Source organism: Mus caroli, chromosome 14 (genome assembly GCF_900094665.2).
Source record: "Mus caroli chromosome 14, CAROLI_EIJ_v1.1, whole genome shotgun sequence".
Classification (NCBI taxonomy): Eukaryota; Metazoa; Chordata; class Mammalia; order Rodentia; family Muridae; genus Mus; species Mus caroli.
In genome coordinates, this window is record NC_034583.1 from 39115571 (window position 1) to 39134777 (window position 19207).

General features: G+C 40.6%; 2 protein-coding genes and 1 non-coding gene across 5 annotated transcripts in view; 1 reads left to right on the plus strand and 2 right to left on the minus strand.

Annotated features, from left to right (window-relative positions):
- The window catches only part of Wdhd1 (WD repeat and HMG-box DNA binding protein 1), a 57903-nt gene that overhangs the window by 17586 nt on the left and 21110 nt on the right, over window positions 1–19207 (minus strand). Inside the window, exons 1-13 of one of the 3 annotated variants that reach the window (XM_021181464.2) lie at window positions 17390–17734; window positions 15570–15681; window positions 14736–14887; window positions 14093–14204; window positions 13850–13900; window positions 12692–12787; window positions 10818–10910; window positions 9312–9418; window positions 8589–8730; window positions 7220–7412; window positions 6450–6634; window positions 4225–4409; window positions 2218–2459 (exon numbers count right to left, since the gene is read on the minus strand). In XM_021181464.2, the coding sequence (XP_021037123.1) occupies window positions 2218–2459; window positions 4225–4409; window positions 6450–6634; window positions 7220–7412; window positions 8589–8730; window positions 9312–9418; window positions 10818–10910; window positions 12692–12787; window positions 13850–13900; window positions 14093–14204; window positions 14736–14887; window positions 15570–15681; window positions 17390–17466 (1747 nt within the window). In that variant the 5' untranslated portion in view covers window positions 17467–17734. Of the gene's footprint in view, window positions 1–2217; window positions 2460–4224; window positions 4410–6449; window positions 6635–7219; window positions 7413–8588; window positions 8731–9311; window positions 9419–10817; window positions 10911–12691; window positions 12788–13849; window positions 13901–14092; window positions 14205–14735; window positions 14888–15569; window positions 15682–17389; window positions 17735–19207 lie in introns of those variants that run through there. The other 2 variants (XM_021181466.2, XM_021181465.1) reach the window with 2 other exon arrangements.
- LOC115029380 lies at window positions 11337–11442 on the minus strand. Its single transcript, XR_003834932.1, has one exon. It is a non-coding gene; the product is annotated as a U6 spliceosomal RNA (small nuclear RNA).
- Window positions 17813–19207, plus strand: part of Socs4 (suppressor of cytokine signaling 4) — a 15939-nt gene continuing 14544 nt past the window's right edge. Inside the window, exon 1 of the mRNA XM_021181467.2 lies at window positions 17813–18098. The gene's annotated coding sequence lies outside the window, so the exon portion shown is untranslated. The remainder of the gene's footprint in view (window positions 18099–19207) is intronic.

Below are 19207 nucleotides of genomic sequence, written 5' to 3' on the forward strand. Positions count from 1 at the left end.
GGCACTCACTTTGTAGACCAGGCTGGCCTCGAACTCAGAAATCCGCCTGCCTCTGCCTCCCGAGTGCTGGGATTAAAGGCGTGCGCCACCACGCCGCCACCACGCCCGGCTCATTAACCATTTCTTATGAGACTAAAATAGCAAGTTTTACCACCAAGAATCTTGACACAGTCCATCCCTGTTTGATTCTTACTTGCTGAGGAATGATGTAGGAAAATATTGTCTGTTTCCAATTAAACCATTATGTTTTTATAAGAGTAGAAAACTTCCCATGTACAGTAAACACACTGTATTCATAACACATACATTTTAGTCAAGCCGCTTTAGGTGGCTCTTTGATGCTCAGTGGTGGGATGGCAGGCACCGTTCCAAGTGTGCATTTGGACATTCAGAACCCAGGCTGCAGCGAAGTCACACCAACAGAGACAAACACTGCTATAAACACTACAGACTTGGTGCATACCTAATTTTAAATTAATTTATAGTTGCATTTAGAAGGCTCTCACTGTTGCTAATTTTTGTTTGTCACCCATATAACTAACCTCTTATGGGCTTACATTTAAAAAGATGGTCGCAATGAAAGAGGAACAGCTAGCAGAAAGGTCCTAAGATAGAAAAAAGCATAAGTGTTCACAGGACAGAGTGACCAGTGGTAAGAGACAATGGTAAGAGGCATGAAGATGAAGAAGGAGATGAAGTTCAGACCCTGTTGGACCAGTAAAACACCTTCTTATAGCACGTAGCTTGATTGTTATTCTAAAAATGAAGTTAGAGAAATTTCAGCAGAGAAGAGAGATGATGTAGCTTCTAAAAGATCGTCCAGGCAACTAGCAGAGCCTACTGTGACATGGCATGGCTGGGGGTTAGCTTATAACATGAAATGAGGCAGCCTGGGAATGGGCTACTCACAGAACAAAACATGTTCTGACTCTACTGATGGAGTTCATGTGGCTTACAGTTGTATGGCTGAGCATCTGTGAATATGAACTGTTAATAGACTAATTACTGAGGTGACCAAACTAAGTATTAAATTTGGGGGAAAATTTTAAATGAGTTCAAAAGGCCAGTTAAAGCATAACACACAGACTTCAAATGAGTAACTGAATATGAAGCCACCGTGACATGCTTATGAATAGGTAGGGCTGGTATACCAATTTTGAAGACACAGACATACATATTCAAAACCACATTTTAAAATAAAATGTCCTAAAGAAGTTTCTCAAACTGTTTTTGGGTGTTTATTTTTGTTTGTTCTGAGACAGGATCTCACCTTATAGTTCCGACTTACCGGAAACTTTATCCTGTAGACTAGGGTGGCCTTGGAATCAGAAGATCTATCTGTCTCTCCTTCCCAGGTGCTGGGACTACCTGGAAGGTGTGCATCACCCCACACATGGCTTTTAGACCATATATTTGACAAGAGTCATGATTATCAATTTGGAGTTGCAAGCAACATTTTTCAAAGGTGAAATCAAAGAGTACACATTGTCCATGACACCTTTGTTTCAGTTACACTTGCAGATATGTACAAAACGGCAATGAAAAAAATCTATTTGTTATTGTAGCTATGCTGTCAGCAGACTGCAAGTTCCGACCTTTGGAGAGTACCAGTGAAGATGAGGCTAAGTACAACCCAAGGCAAGCACAGGAGGAACGAAAGGAGACAAAGAGTTGTTAGCAAGCAAAACAGTTGGACAAGAATGTCACATAAGGCAAGAGAGGACAGTACTTCCACCAGAGCATTTAAAATAAAACAAACAACCAACCTTGATCACTGACCTTGCTACAGTCTGTGTTAACAGACGGGTGGGGAATCAAGACAGACGGCAAGGAAAAGGAGGTCCCAATGTCTGAAAGTCACTCCTACCTGTTTTGGTCTTTTGCACTAGAAGTTGTAGGTTATTTCTGAGGTGTTTAAACTGAACAATGTACTTGCCAAAAGATAAACTTTACAGAAGCAAATAGCGGAATTTCACCTCTGAATTCCCTCAGTAGCAGTCTATACAGTGGAGCATCCTCATGTTTCTTGCTTAGCAATAAATATCACAACATTTCTAAAGTCAAAGACTACAATGATGAAAATACTTAGTAATGCAAAAGAAGGTATACAATCCAAAATGAGGTATAACAACAACAAAAATTCAAGTAGTTTCATTTTACCAAAGTTAACTTAAGGTAAGTTAAGGTACCATACCACATAAGACAAGGAAAACCTACCTCTATGATAAACAATGCAAAGCTGTTCTCCGTGTCCTGCCATGGATACCACAGGTCCAGGAAGGCAGAAGACCTCTTTCTGAACACCTCCAATAGTGAACAGTCGAAGGAGCAAGGCAGAGGTAGCAGCGGCGGCCCAGCCCAGACCGAGGCAGATGGCTTCGATGTCCTCATTCTGAGGCATATCTACTATCCACTCTTTGCTTGAGTCCCAAGAACTGAAGTGCAAGCAATGAAGCTTGCTAAAAAATAAGACAAAACAGAAACGGCCATGTTTTCATGTGATCTTTTTTCCCTTCTCTGAAATAGGGTTCCTCTGTGTAGCCCTGGCTGTCCTGGAACTGCTTTGTAGAGCAGGCTGACCTAGAACTCACAGAGATCCAACAGTCTCTGTCTCCTGAGTACTGGGGTTAAAGGGGTGTGCCACCCTGGCTATCTGTGATATTTTTATATATAATTAATCACAATAGCAAAGTTTATTTTTCTATTTTGCTATAAGTGTTTTTTAAAGAAAATAATCATGAAATTCATTTGGGGTGTGCATGTCTACTACCAGGGAGACAACCATTACCTTGAAGGTGATAACCAAACACTCTATGACATCCCAAGCCCAAGAAATACGTTTAAAATGATCTACATTAAGACTGTTAACTCATATTTTTAAAGAGTATTCGAAGATATAAGAACATGTGCATAAGATAATACTAAATGAAAAACTGGAGGTAAAGTCTATGAAGTGTTTCCATACCATAAGTGCACACAAAATAACAACCAAGACTTTAAAAAGATACAAAGTATCAAAACCTTAAACAACAATTCTTATTAAAAAAAGAAAAAAAAAAAAAAAGAATTAACATGAAAGACCAAAAGGAAAGAAAAAGCGGTCATTCTAAGGAAAACAAAAAGGATAACCATCATCAAACCATATAAACTAGTCCACAATCCACCAAGCAAAAAGAAAAGTTTGACAAATATTACACTTTCATGTTATCTTCCTTTGAAAGTTTTTTTCAAATAAAGATTTCAAATCTAACATATGGCAAACAAAAACAAAAGCCAACAAACAAATAAATAAACAAACCAAACCTGAGGCCAGCAGTTAACCAAGACTAGGACTGAATTAATTACCAAAAATATAAAATATATTCTAACCGGGCAGTGGTGGCGAACGCCTTTAATCCCAGCACTCGGGAGGCAGAGACAGGCAGATTTCTGAGTTCGAGGACAGCCTGGTCTACAAAGTGAGCTCCAGGACAGCCAGGGCTATACAGAGAAACCCTGTCTCAAAAAATAAATAAATAAATAAATAAAATAAATATAAAAAATATATAAATATAAATAATTATATTTATATAATATAAATATATATTTTTTTCTATACTTTGTAGTATTTACAAATCTGTCAACTCAACCTGAAGTATGGTTATATTTTATTGTATATAAATTATACTACACTAAACTAAATTTAAAGGAGGATTCATAGAGACAGATGTCAAGAAGGATACATATCAAACTATTAATTCTGCTTTTGTTTGTTTGTTTGTTTTTGAAATAGAGGGTTTCCTTGTAGCCCTGGCTATCCTGGAACTCACTTTGTACAGAGATAGCTTTGAACTCACAGAGATCCTCGTGCTCTGCCTTCCAGGTCCTGGGATTAAAGGAGTGTATCACCACTGCCTGGCTCAAACTATTAATTCTAAAAGTATTGTAAAGGGGATTTTCTCTAGGGAATGAAGGGAACTTTCATTTTCTGAGTGCTCTATGAGAATGTTACTATTATAATAGTAATAACTATTGTTAGGATATAAAACGTAATCTCATCTCTTTTGTGTTATAAATTATAGCCTATCATTTTCATACACAGAAGATGCAATGAGGAGACCACTAGAGCAAAACATAGTGTGAGGTGTACTGGCGGTTACAGCCAATTCTAGTTTCTGGTGTTCCATACTATAAATAATACAATTTGATCTAACAGTTCAACGATGCCAGACTCTCCCTATTTACCTTGCTAGTTCATCAGCACTTTCACATGCCAACAAAATAGCTTCATGGGAAAGAGTTCCCATTGTGTAATTGAAAGCATTTGATAGATGTGTTGCGTGATGGACAGAGGTGTCATGGAACTCCACGTCTATGGCACTGTCTTGATCGTCGTTATAGCAGCGAATAATCCCAACAGAGTTCCACACCTACAAGTATGTAAGATCAAGTAAGAAAAACAGACACTCCTAAGACGATATATATACAAGTCGCAGACTCACGCACTATAACTCAGTCTGTACCTAGAGTTACCATAGTCTATCTAATTCAGCATAGCTTCAGAAGGCTGTGGTAATAGTGAATTTCGATGACTAATTATTCTTTCCTTTATAAAAAACCACATAATTAATTGCCAAGTGGAGTGTTTAATATTTTAAAAATTATATTAGTAATACAACTAATAAAGCATTTATAATTGGCCTTTCAATAACTAAAACCTTAAATTCTTCCAAATACCTCAAACTCTAAGATTCTACACAAATAGAGATGTAAATGACAACAGTAAATTTCTCTGTTCAGATAACTGGTTTGTCAGAGGATAAATATATAAATTGTAAAACAACATTAGTAACATTTGGCAAATTTAATTTTCACTGATGTACACTATAGGCTCACTGCATCCTTGTCTGTGTATCTGCCTGTCTATCTGTCCGCCTGCCTTCTTTCCTTTCTTTTCAATGTGTGTGTTATTTTGCCTGCATATATATATGTACGCACACCACGTGCACAGCTGGTGCCCACCAACACCAGAAGGGCCCAACATTAAACATAGCTATAAATATAATAGTGACACTTAGATCTATTATATTACTTGATGAGGATTCTTAACAATAAAGTTTTATTATGAAACACCACTCTTCATATTTTATGCCAGAAATATGTCTTCAATAAAAACATCTAACAAAATTTGCAGAATGAAAAACATAAAATAACTCGCAAATAACATACCAAATTTTGCAAGCTCTCAAACAAAAAGCTACTATGTTCATTCATCAACTCAAGAAACATACTTAGGGCTGGTGAGATGGCTCAGCGAGTAAGAGCACCGACTGCTCTTCTGAAGGTCCTGAGTTCAAATCCCAGCAACCACATGGTGGCTTACAACCATCAGTAAAAAGAGATCTGATGCCCTCTTCTGGTGTGTCTGAAGACAGATACAGTGTACTTACATATAACAATAAACAAAATCAAATATATATATATATATATATATATATATATATATATATATATACTTAACACCTATAGTGTTGTGCCTTGTTTAAAACACTAAGATTTTCGTTTTTGCTTTAAAAGTTTTTTAGTTTAAAGTATGTGGGTGTTTTATCTGCATGTACCACTGTGGAGGCACCAGAAGAGGACATCTGACTCTCTGGGACTGGAATAACAGTTGTGATCTGCCATGTGGGTGTTGCGAATTGAATGTAGCTAGGGCTCAAAACTGCTAAGCCCCTAAGAGACCAGTTCTTTAAAAAGGAACAGTCTCTGTTCTAATGGACCTTACTTACCCTCCTGGAGGGAGTTTAAAGAGCCTTCTGTTTTATAGTACTTATCATATCTTCTTATGTTTTAAAATCCAAATAATATTTTATATTAAAAAAAGAGCCAAGTATGAGGGTACATTATCTATAATACCATCACTCAGGAGGCAGGGGCAGAAAGGTGTCACAAACCTTTGTCTCTGGTCTGCATAGTGAGTTCTAGGCTACTTAGTGAGATTCTGAGAAATAAGGTTGGGAATATACCAACAAGTATTACATACAAGATATATAGTCATATTTTTATATTATTTCATCTTGCAAAACAGAAATAACAAATTTTTTTTTTTTTTTTTGGTTTTTCGAGACAGGGTTTTTCTGTATAGCCCTGGCTGTCCTGGAACTCACTTTGTAGACCAGGCTGGCCTCGAACTCAGAAATCCGCCTGCCTCTGCCTCCCGAGTGCTGGGATTAAAGGCGTGCGCCACCACGCCCGGCTACAGAAATAACAAATTTTTAAATAATAATATTGAAAGAAGATTAAAAATTTTAGTTAACCATGAAATAAACCTACCATAAAATTATGATCAACTAAATGCTCTAAGCCACTTAAAAAAGGTTTTTAAAATTATTTTTTAATCTATCCAATAAACTGTAGGGAAGAAAGAGTGCTGAAGTATTTTTTAAAGGTGGGTGTAGATGAAGGCTCACCATGAATCTGTGAGAGAGATGCAAGGGCGTAGAACTTGACTGGAACGGCTTTTGTCGTGGGGTTGGCATGGGCCCATCATAAAATGGCCTTTGGGACCTTATAAGGGGGAGGTTGTGAATACTTCTTGCCTGATCATCGTCCCCTTCCTCTTTGTGAGAAAGATCAGCTTTTAGCATTGTAACATCTACAACACAAAGGATCGTAAGACAATCATAAAATTAACAACCTAGAAAAAGAACAGCATTATGGAGTTCTACAGTGATGCTCGCTCCTCCCTGGTCTCAGCGATAGCTGGCACACTACTAGCCTCTTCCCCCAGGGCCTCCATGCTCAAAGAATGCAGTGAAGATGCACAAGTCCTGTGTGCCTAGTGTGTGACGCTGCTGCACTTGTGTACATGTGTGCTGGGTGTGTGATGCCACTGTACATGTGTACACACACACACATACATACATGCATGCACAAATCACAATTTCCATAAAGATGTGGGCTGTGGAGATGGCCTGATGGTAAAAGTGTCTGTGGTGCACCTGTGGGTCCCTGACACTGTACTCCAGTTGTCAGACTAATAGCAGACACTTACCTGACAAGCCATGTTTTTTTTTGTCTTAAATTTAGTTTTGTGCATCTTGGAGTGCAGATGTACACATCGTATGGCACATGTGAGGGGGTCAGAGAATAGCCTATAAAGTGAGTTCTCTCTTGTTTAATAACATCTGGAAAACTAATCAGCAAGGGGACTCTCACATGCACAAAGTCAAGGTCATACCAACTGAGTTTTCATCGTCTCCCAAGTCATGATCTGCAGCCAGCATGACATCATCATTATCGTCATCATCATTTATAATGCCCTTTGAAAAAGAGGGGATCTCAACCGCGTTGTCGTTTAGAAAATCGCCAGCACTGCTTGTATCATCTCCATCAAAAAGATCATTGTAGTCCTTCTCCACTCTACTAGATACCTTGAAAAATTCAATTACAATGTAATAGATTAGTAAATTACTTAGAAAAAAACAATTAGGCAAAGGGCTGCTCTTTTTCTGTTGCTGTTAATGTAGTGTTGGAGATAAACCTACTTTGCACATAAATGTACAGCCTTGATCCCCGAAGACAAACATTTCACGCTTTTGGTTTTTTGAAACACGGTCTCAAATATCCCTTATTGGCCTCAAACTTATTCTGCTGCCGAGGCTGACCTGAAATTTCTGATCCTTCTGCCTACCTACCAAGTGCTGGGATTACAGTCAGCCACAACCCATCCAGATCCCTAAAGACATGTATACACTCTGACAAGTAAGCACATACCTATCATGTAAGAATGATTAACAAGTGCATTTATTTTAAATGCTTTGTACTCTGGGGACAGGTCAGGATTAGGGGGATAGACATATAATATAAATGAACACCGCACACAGGCAGCGACTTAAGGTGCTATCACTATGCAGTCCTGCTAAATCTGTCTGCTTTTTTGATAAAAAAAAAAAATCAATGAATGTAACCCTTCCTCCTTCTCAGACACTGGCTAAAAGACTAGGTGACCGTCCCCTGGCCCCCTGGCCTTCTCAGACACTGGCTAAAAGACTAGGTGACCGTCCCCTGGCCCCCTGGCCTTCTCAGACACTGGCTAAAAGACTAGGTGACCGTCCCCTGGCCCCCTGGCCTTCTCAGACACTGGCTAAAAGACTAGGTGACCGTCCCCTGGCCCCCTGGCCTTCTCAGACACTGGCTAAAAGACTAGGTGACCGTCCCCTGGCCCCCTGGCCTTCTCAGACACTGGCTAAAAGACTAGGTGACCATCCCCTGGCCCCCTGGCCTTTCTCAGTTTCTCAGGAAGCACCCCTTCTCCTGGTACCCCCCACCACACACACACACACGTTTTACAGCTGCTTGCTGACCTCCGTGCCTAATTTAAAGACACAACTCTTTTTTTCCTCTCCGCAACTAGTGGGAATTTCAGCCTGCCTTCTATTGTCTTCCACTTATACTCTATTAAAATAGTTCTCAAGCTTCCGTCTAAGTAAGTCCATTTTAAATTCTTTTATTCAGACTTAGAACCCACAAAAGGGAACCCCAACTTCCACGATAACATGTAGTGACCATGAAGGGACACTAAAGACACACCCCTCTACCGCCATTACCTTATTGCTCGACACCTTCCCACGGAGGTCACAAACATTTTCCAGGACTCCAAGGTTTCCTTCCACATCAGTATAACATATCCGACTACAAGTGGGATGCCAGGCCAGGCCACAAATTGCATAACCTTTCTCGTGTTTTACCCTAAAAATTAAAAAGTGGAAGCGTTTCAAGATATGGACTAGAGAATGTGACTCCGTAGCAAATATTCATGTATTCAATCCTTAGCACCACCCACACACAAATAAAAACGGCTTTTTTTTACTTTCTAGGGAAATTTCAACTTGCAAAGATTGCAGGATACTGGGGAGATGGTTCAGTGTGCACTGCTTGTCACCAAGCCTGCGCTTCATCTTTAGAATCCCCCCAACGGGAGGAAAGAACTCACTCACGCAATGCACTGTGATTTCTACAGTACATCAGGGCGTGCATGCCTCTACAGTGTACACATATATACAAATGGTAAACAGGTAACTAGTTTAAAAGTCAATGCCAGCCGGGCGTGGTGGCGCACGCCTTTAATCCCAGCACTCGGGAGGCAGAGGCAGGCGGATTTCTGAGTTCGAGGCCAGCCTGGTCTACAGAGTGAGTTCCAGGACAGCCAGGGCTATACAGAGAAACCCTGTCTCGAAAAAACCAAAAAAAAAAAGTCAATGCCTTTCATAATCGAGAAGCTATTTCCAGTTTGAAGAACAGTCAGATTGTACAAAAACAATAAATTGTACCTTTCCATGCAGTCTTTGGTTTCCACATTCCAAACTACAATTAAGCCATTAATAGCACCTGCAGCCAAATACTGCCCACAGGGAGACCAGGTTACTATATTGAGTGTCTATAAAGAAACAGTTAATAATAATGTTGGACATTTTGAAACTACTCACTGTGTTACCCCAAATAGTTTAAATCTCTACTCTGAGTTATTCTAGTTACATATGATATATAAAATACAATAAAGTATATTTATTTTTAACCCTTTTCAATAAAATTCAGCTATTAGCATATATCATATCATTTTGTTAGCCAAGAGAAAATTAATACCTGCCTAATTTAAAAGATGAAATATAAAACAATGTTATCATCCTGTAAAGAAGACCAAATAAACAAACAAAACAACTACAAGGGACCCTCCTAACATCCCCGCAAATGCAGACAGCCAGTGAGTGAGGCGAGCCTCAGCACGCCACTGTTCACGCTCCAAGCCTTTAGCTGAGAAAACACGCATGATGGGGAAATGAGAGCTAAGACAGAACAGGGAAAACAACAAGGTGCTGGGGAGCACTGGCTGCTTTTACTAAAGACCTGGGTTCAGTTCCCAGCACCTACATGGCAGCTGACAACCATTCAGAACTCCATTTCCAGGGGACCCAGAGCCCCCTTCTAGCCTCAAACACCAGGCTAATGGTCCAATTACACACATGGTCCAATTACACACACACACACACACACACACACACACACCTCATACACTTAAAGAAGGATAAATCTAGCCAGGCATAGTGGCACACATCTTTAATCCCAGTGAGACTAAGGCAGGTGGATCTTCATGAGTTCAAGACCAGCCTGGTCTACCTAGAGAGCCCCACACCAGTCCGGGCTTTGTGGTAAGACCCTGTCTGAAAAACAAACAAAATCTTTAAAAAGTAAAATAAAAATTAATCTTTTTTTCTATTTAAGTTTTGAAGACTAGATCACAAGTCTTACTGAAACGATAAAATTCAAGAATAATTCACGCTAATATCAAGCTAAGGGTAATTTTGTTTTTGGTTTTACAAGACAGGGTTTTTCTGTATAATCCTAGCTGTCTTCGAACTCTGTAGACCAGGCTGGCCTCCAAGTCAGAGATCCATCTGCTTCTGCCTCTGAGTGTTGGGATTAAAGGCGTATGTCTCCAGTACTTGGCACTGAGAGTAATTTGACTTCCTATAAACTGATCTTTTATTGACTTCTTCTTATGTGAATAGGTGTTTTGCCTGTATGTGTGCCTGTATACAATCTGCACATATTACTGTGGAAGCCAAAAAGAGATCGTCAGATCCTATGAACCGGGGGTTACAGATAGTTGTTAGCGTGTAGGTGCTGGTAATCAAACCTGGGTTCTCTGGAAGAGCGACCAGTCCCTTAACCACTGAGCCATCTCTCCAGCCCACACATTTTCTGACAACAGGTTTTAGTGACGTTTGCATTAAATCTTCTCTATAGTTACTACTCTCGGTGTCACTTACAAAACCTACCTGGGAGATGGAGCTATCTGAAAGATCGAATGCATTACTCCAGGTTTCTCTTCTGTACAGCTTAACAGATTTTTCCACAGGAACTGCTAGTAACTATTGGGATAGACAAAGTTACATAAATTCATCTTGCAGAGCAAAACTAATTTAGCTAAATTACAAGATATAAGAGCACATTTCAATTTCAATCACTACTTACAAAATTCAAAAAAAAACTTGACTCGAAATTTTGATTAAAAAAATGAGAAACTCTCATTCTATTACGTTCCATGAAAAGCAAAGGAGCAGTGGAGTAGCTACTGCATACAGTAAGTACTGTGTATGCTTATGTGAGAAAGCAAGCATGCTTCAGTCATACAGAGAGGTCAGAGGACAACCTGTGGAAGTCTGTTCTCTCCTTCTGTCTTGCTGGCTTCTGTGGCTCAGTCTCAGGTTTGAGTCACAGATATCCAACTACATAAAAATCTAATACTTTTAAGATAGCATAAAAGGTATTATATAGCATTATAGAATATTTGAAAAAAACATATAGAATGCTTCATGAATTTAAATGTCATCCTTGTACAGGGACAAAGCTAAATTCTCTGTATCATTCCAATTTTAGCAATTTTAGTAAATATGTTACCAAAGTGAATACCCCAGCTGTCCTGTAACTCGTTCTGTAGACCAAGAATGGCCTTGAGCTCAGAGATCTGCCTGCTTCTGCCTTCGGAGTGCCTGGATTAAAGGCATGCACCACCACTGCTAGGCCAATCTATACTCTTAAGTACTCACTTAGCTTATGAAAATACATAGCCAGATTAATCATGAGCCCCTTCTTTTTAAAAAGAAAAAAAAAAGCCCACTATATAGTCCTATAATCCCAGGATTTAGAAAGAGGCAAGAGAATTCTGACTTCCAAGCAGCCTGGGCTGTTGACATAGCTAATCCTGTGTCAAAGAGAAAATATTCATTCACAAGATAGAAGAAGGGTCAGTTCTGGAAGTCTCTCCAAATCAATACCAGTTCTACTCATAATGGTATATATAAGCAGACGATAAAAGTACAAATTCAAGCAGGGTGTCTGCGAGCCTGTAATCTTAGCACTCAGAGGCTGAAGCTGCATAGCAGGTTTGAGCATGAGCGCCTTCTCAAAACACAACAAAGCATGCATGAGCACATGTGTATGTTTAAATACTCATGTATCTCTATTAATAAGCATTATCATCCTATCTATACCTACTATTTTGTAGATTGATGGTTTGTACTTAATATATATTAAAGTCTACTTCAAGAGGACATAAGAGACATTCTTCATTCTAACCATTATAGAGAGTCTTTCAGGACTACCAACATTTCTTTAACCAGTTCTCTATACATGAGCACCTGAAACACCTGCAGTCTCATAGAACGGTCTATTTTTTGTTATGCACACATTGTAGTGCACAGGTATAAATATACTTATAGGATATACCTGAAAGTAGCACGAAGTCATTTATTCTGAGCATGATTTCCAAACTGCAACCCTGCCTACAATCCTGTTTCAGAGTCATTCCATTAAGCATTCATGGAAAGAAAAATATAAAAAGAATTCTGTAGTGCTGGGCATGGTGGTGCACGCCTTTAATCCCAGCACTCGAGAGGCAGAGGCAGGCAGATTTCTGAGTTCGAGGCCAGCCTGGTCTACAGAGTGAGTTCCAGGACAGCCAGAGCTATACAGTGAAACCCTGTCTCGAAAAAAAAAAAAAAAGAAAAATCTGCAAACCACACAATTTGAAAAGATCTTTTATGAAAGTTCAAGGGTACATTTACGCTGTCTTGGCAAGTGCTACTAACCTGGTAGAGCCGTCTTGCCAGCTCACGTCTCAACTTAAGGCTGAAAACTAAGCACTACTTACCTTCCCAGCCTTGGGCTGCCACGCGAGTCTGCAGATGGACTTGGCGTTCACCACATCATTGCTCTTTTGCAGTACAGGCCAACTGACGGCACAGGTCTGATTTCAAAACATGAAAATTGACTTCTCTTTATGAAAAGTTCCTCTCAGAATAGATACAGAACTGAGGTTTACAGGTGGTTCTTCCCCGCGTGAGGCCTTGAGCAAAACAACTTCATGCACTTAACTGTCACACCTTGTTAGCCTGCACTGTTTCTAAGTCTTTCAGGTACAAGAGTTTGAACCTGAAATTTTATATAAGAGTGTTTTTTCTGCACACATTAAGCAAACATGACTTTCACAAAACAAAAAGACCTTCAATAAATTAAAATACCCATGTCAATAAAAATAAATCTTGAGATGGGCATGGTAGTGCAAGCCTTTAATCCCAGCACTTGGGAGGCAGAGGCAGGAGGATTTCTGAGTTGGAGGCCAGCCTGGTCTACAAAGTGAGTTCCAGGACAGCCAGGGCTATACAGAGAGACCCTGCCTGGAAAAAAACCAAATAAATAAATAAATCTTGAGAGGTCTATCATAAAATGTTAAGGGATCGAAGCTATCAAAACCAGAAGTAATTGGAGAGTGCAGGGAAGACACAGTAGCTACTAAGGCTGGTCCTTACCAGCCACAGTATCTCCATGAATGACAGACCCACTGATCGCCTCCTCAGAGACCTGATCGTTCCCTGTGCCCATCTGGAGAGCTTTCTCTTTTTCTTTTCCATTTTGTCTTTGAAACCTGTACTAAGCTAGGTTCAAGTTCTATGTGACTCTGCAAATCAAATGTGGTCTCTTGCCTTATGTATTTCTCTACTAGCAATATAATACAAGCTCAAAACAGGGTAGTTATATCCTAAATATAATGACTAAATTGCCCCCTTTAATTTATCAAGCTTAAAAGTTAAATACTATTTATAGTTCCTCCTGTGAGTTGATATAAAAACAATTACTATTCAACAAGTTTATGTTTATGTCAGATTATTTTGGAATAATTAAAGTAATGCTTAGTATTATTCCAAGAAACAGATTAAAGAGATAAATAACTAATTTAGATCAATAATATGCAATGCTCAAAAGTCCTATTAGTGGGCAAAATGTTTTAAATTCAAATTTATTTATTTACCTGATCAGATATATTCCACACCCTGACAGTTCCATCACAACTAGCCGATGCCTGCAAAAATAAGCAAATTATTTCTCTATCATTACCTCTATTATGTGTGTATGATTGTATTTAATTATTATAACTATAATACCACATAGAAATTGGTTCAACTGGTTTAAAAAGGTTTTTAACAATAGAGTAAATTTTTCTCCCATAGCTTTAAACACATCCAACAAAACAAAAAAGGAATGAAAGAATTACCAGAAAGATATCCTTAGGATCAAAAGACAGACTTAAGACAGGGGCATCATGTCCTCGAAATGTTTGCTGCTGGCTGTTATCCATCACATCCACAACTTTGACCAGAAAATCACTATAAACAGTTAAGAGGAGACACATGAACAAATGCCAATACAAAAGCCTCTTCTAAAGCTAGGTTTGAATATTTCAAAACCAAGAGTGAATGCTACAATTCTTTTTAAACCTACTTGCAAACTGTCACCCAAATTAAATAACTTGTTTAATTTTGTTCAATAAAATTTCTGAAAATATATGTTGAAACTTCTTATCTTGATAAAATATAAGCAGTGCCTACATGGCTTCTCTGGACACTTCTAGGCTTCTCCTGCTAATCTAATTAACTGTTACAACCATTCTAGAAAGTTCTCGCCATCACACCCCACCTCAGCACACAGTGAGTTCATTTTTTTCTTATAAGGAGGATTAAGAGATTCTGCAGGAGCTGGGGCTGGCTGGTGCTCGTCTTTAAACCCAGCCCTCAGGAGGCTACACAGAGAAACCGTATCTCAAAAACAAAATAAAACAAATGTAAGGAGCGGTAAAGGTGGACAATGTTCTAAGTTCTAAAACTATCACTCTTCTAACACTGTGGAGCTGAGCTCACCTTGACCCAGCAGCAATTTTGTTGCCGGCCCCATTGAAGACCACATGGTTTGCATTTGTAGTGAAGCGTGTTAATATGCCATCAGGAACTCCTTCGGGGAATGTATAGACTTGCACGGTATTATTAGAAACTGCAGTGACCAATTTTCCATTCTTAAAGAAAAAAAATAAATAAAGGTTAGACATATTGGCACAACAAATCCAAATCAGTTAATAGTATCTCTAGAATGAAAAATCCTGTTAAAACCACAAAGCCTTATAACTGCAGTTCATGTAGAGAGAACTTTTCGGTATCCAATTTTCCAAAACCCTAGTGAGAAAAATTTCCTAGCTTTAGAAAAACCTAATTCCACCTCCACAAGCCAATCTTTAGCCTATAGTATTTCTTTTACTTCTGGTAAGAAAAATAGTTATGTTTTCAAGGATGCCAATTATCATAAACATGAGGCGACTAGAGGCTATCAACAAAAGAAAACAGTTTTGGTGTAGAAGACATCAAAAGACAGAGCCACTACAGCACAGCCCTGCTTCCACAGTCCAATAATGCCTTTGGAACAAGGTGAAGACTAAGCAGGATTCACTGCTGAGATGGAGTGATAGGGAGACAAAAGTGACGTGGATTGTGACAACCACACGGCAGACAAGAAACATTGTCCCTCAGAGACCAGCAAGAGTCAACTTTATTGCCACCTTAAATCTCTGACTTTTCCCCTCCTGGGTTGTGAAGCAATAGAGTTGTAGTGCAGCAAGGAGAAATTTATATTTTATATAATTTTTCCACCTAAGCATAAAAGACACATGCCCATCATTTCTTCACAGCAACTGAAATAAGTACCTTCAGAGCACATGAAAATGCCTTTTCTCCAACATTAACGGACTTAGGGTCATCGTCGTCCAAGTCTTCCCACATCCTCACGTCGCCATCACTGCCACAAGTCACAATATAGCTGTGAAGGACGCACACATTTTAAATGTCTCCCAGTTTCAGGAGCTCTTCAGGAAACGCTACTTTTATATATTTTCAAACAAAAATCAAAACATTTGTGAATTCTCTTTCATATAAACATCAATAGCAGACTCTTAGCTTCCATTCTATAAAATGGAGATGAGTTTAATGTTCTCTGCGGTTCTTCCTTGGCATAAAATTATTCCTTGGTAATAACATAAGAGAAAGACGAGCACATGGTTTCTGCAACAGCCAGGACTGTGTCTGCTCAGTCACATCATATCCCCAGGGCCAGCTCGGGACACTGGACACACAGAAACTAGAACCAATGTTTGAATATATGAGCTCGACGAGGACCCCCCAAAAATTATTAAAATAGCCATGTGAATAGGTTATTGCTTGTTTTTCAAACTTCTCATTGCCTAAGTGCTTTTGTTCATTCTGTTTATGTCCTATCTGGACACATAAAACTGCAAATTAAATACAATAGAGGGCTAATGGCAAAAAAATAATAAAAAAAAAATAAAAAAGGAAGAAAAGGAAGGAAAGGAGAGAGGGAAGGAAGGAATATGAATAAAATAAATGTTTAGAAGAAAAAAAAATGGTTAACTCCCAAATTGGAAAACCCAGAGGGGGCCCTAGGAAAGCGTTCAGCAGTGCAGTAGCACTGACTGTAATCTCCGTGCGTGCAAGGCAGAGGCAGCCTCAGCTACACATTAAGTTGGAGACCAGCCTGTGCTTTAGGAGACCCTCACTAGGACACCAGCTTCTAGGCAAGAACGGTCCACTTGAGTGGGCATGTGTGACATGGCTGCTATGGGGGTAATAACCAAGTGCTTTTTGGATTTAAGGTCTATTCCACAAAGGGGAACGCATTCTTGGTTGGTAAACCCTTTGAAAAGCCCATAGCAAGGGGAGGTCTCAGGCCCTAGGGGATACACTACTGCGTAGCTAAATTGCATAACCTCAAACTGCTTTCTAAATATTTATGTACATTACAAATGCTACCCTCAGCCTTTATTGGGGAAGCCTCAGCCGGCCTGGCGCACGCCTTTGATCCCAGCACTTGGGAGGCAGAGGCAGGCGAATTTCTGAGTCCGAGGCCAGCCTGGTCTACAGAGTGAGTTCCAGGACAGCCAGGGCTATACAGAGAAACCCTGTCTCGAAAACAAAACAAAACAAAACAAACAAACAAAAAAAAAGAAAAAGAAAGAAAGAAAAAAAAGAAAGAATGAATTAGAGAAGCCTCTATTTCCAGTAAATGGTGGCGACTGTAGAGCCTCATGACCGCACAAGGTGCTGACAAGAAGCGACTTCTCAGTATTGAGCCCTAAACTAGACATCTACATTATGTCCTCTAGTACACAGGGGACACTGTGAAAGAGGAAGCTGCAAAATTCCATCTCCTGGGCAAGACAGTCATTGCAACTTACAGCAACTGCGGATGCTTAACTGTCTCATAAAATGAACATGACACCGAATGAGGACGTGAGTGGCGGGAAGGCACTCCTCTGGGTAAAGGATTTTAATTTTCGTGAGGTCCTAGAAGTGCCACGACAGTTCAAAGCAAACAAGCCTCAGGACAGAGGCGCTCCTTGTTTATTCCTTCCTCTGTCCCTCCGCATCGGTCATCTTCGACTGGCTGTCCATGCCGAGAATGACGGCTAACATTCACGTTGGACCCGTCCTTTGTTTCCAAAGACACTTACCTTCCAGAATCATCAAAGCAGACTTCGGTGTGTCCTTCCGTATGTCCGTACCTCATGGGCTTCTGTGTGGCCGGCATCTTTCCCTACCTGAACCGTTTTGTAAGAACTGGTATTTGTTTCAGGAGGGCGATCGTCCTCTCCGCGCCGTGCAGTCCTGTTTCCCTCACCCGAGGAGCCACAGCACGATGCGGCAGAAGGTATATCACACACGCCGGGGAGGTGACAAGTTTCCCCCTCTGCAAGCACCGGCAACGCGGACGAGGAGCAGCGGTGTTCACCAGCGTCTGTTCTGATGGAAGCGCAATCCTTACCCAGCCGCTTCCCGCGCTCTGGCGCGCTCGCCCTGTGCGCATGCGCAGCCCGCCGCCGCCCAGCCCAGGTCCGGCCCGAGGTCGCCGGGTGGTGGCGTCAGAGGCGCGCCGCCTCGAAGCCGAGAGCCGGTGGCTGGGGCCGCTCAGAAAGAAAAGGTGGGAGCCGAACCCGGAAGTGGCGGCGGTCCCTGGAGAGCAGGCGGAGGCAGCGGCAAGTCTGTCTCTGGGCTGACCGTGGAGCCGGGGCGGGGGCTGACAGCCAGGCCTCCGCCTGGCGGGAGCCGCACGAGGAGCGGGAGTGGCCGGGCCTCTCTTCCGCGCTTGAGCGAGCGCCGGGTGATGGCGGTGGTGATGGCGGCAGGCGCTCGGACAGCTCCGCTTGAGCTGCGCTCGGAGAGGTGAGGGGGGAAGGGTGGCGGCGAGGGCTGGGGTTTGACGCCTGACCTTTCAGGATCTCCTCCCGAGCCTCCGTAGTCGCCTCCTTGAACCGATCGAGCTCCTTGGGACCCGGTGAGGGACAGACCTTGGCAAGCCTTTATTCTTCACGCCCTTCGTGCCCTCACTTTGTCATTTCTGTGGTAATAAAGGATGGACTGATTCTTGTTTCTTGCGACTCTAGTTAAATAATGCTAAAGAGAGTTAACTTGGATTTTCTATATAGTTCCGACCAAAGTTTACCAAACTGCTTTTAGATCTAAAAGGTCTAATTTGTATTGTTACAGGTTTCTGTCCATCGTTGCAGTCGATAACACATCCTCTGCTAAGTCAGGTCTTGGCCCGTTAAGTTTATGCTTTTCTTGTTTCTTCACGTTCTCCATATTAATAAATTGGTCTGTTGAAAATTATGATTTTCGGTGATAATTATCTTAGGGACTTTGACGGCGTTTTTTGTGGTACCCACTGTACAGTTTCAGTCAGGCTTATTTTTATTACTGGAAATCTCTACAGAGGTAGATCTAGATAACTTATAAAAAAAATTGCAAGCTTAGTTATTACTCAAACCGTGGTATTCTTGCTATGGTGGCATTTTGTAAGGCATTTCTAAGAACTTGGGTTCCAAAAAGACACTCAGATTTGTATATGAATAAAAAGGAAGAGTAGTTGGCTCAAGTAGAATCTGAGATTCTTTTTTAAAAAACAAAACAAAACCCTATTGTTAATTTCCCACGAGAATAAAGGCACCTAGGACAATGACTTTTGAGTAACTTACTTTTATTTTGAAATTATTCAGTTTTTAGACGGGCCAATTTATAATTATTTTGCCCAGTACCTGAACAATAAAAATGATTAGGTACAGTGTGAGGTTCAAGTTGAGCTGATGATACTCATTTATATATTGAATATATCGTAATGGGATTTCAGAGTAACGCTTTTCAGAGCTCACCGTTCAGAAACTTGCAAGCGGGAAGAACTATTGCTGGGGCTGGTGAGATGGCTCAGTGGGTAAGAGCACCCGACTGCTCTTCCGAAGGTCCAGAGTTCAAATCCCAGCAACCACATGGTGGCT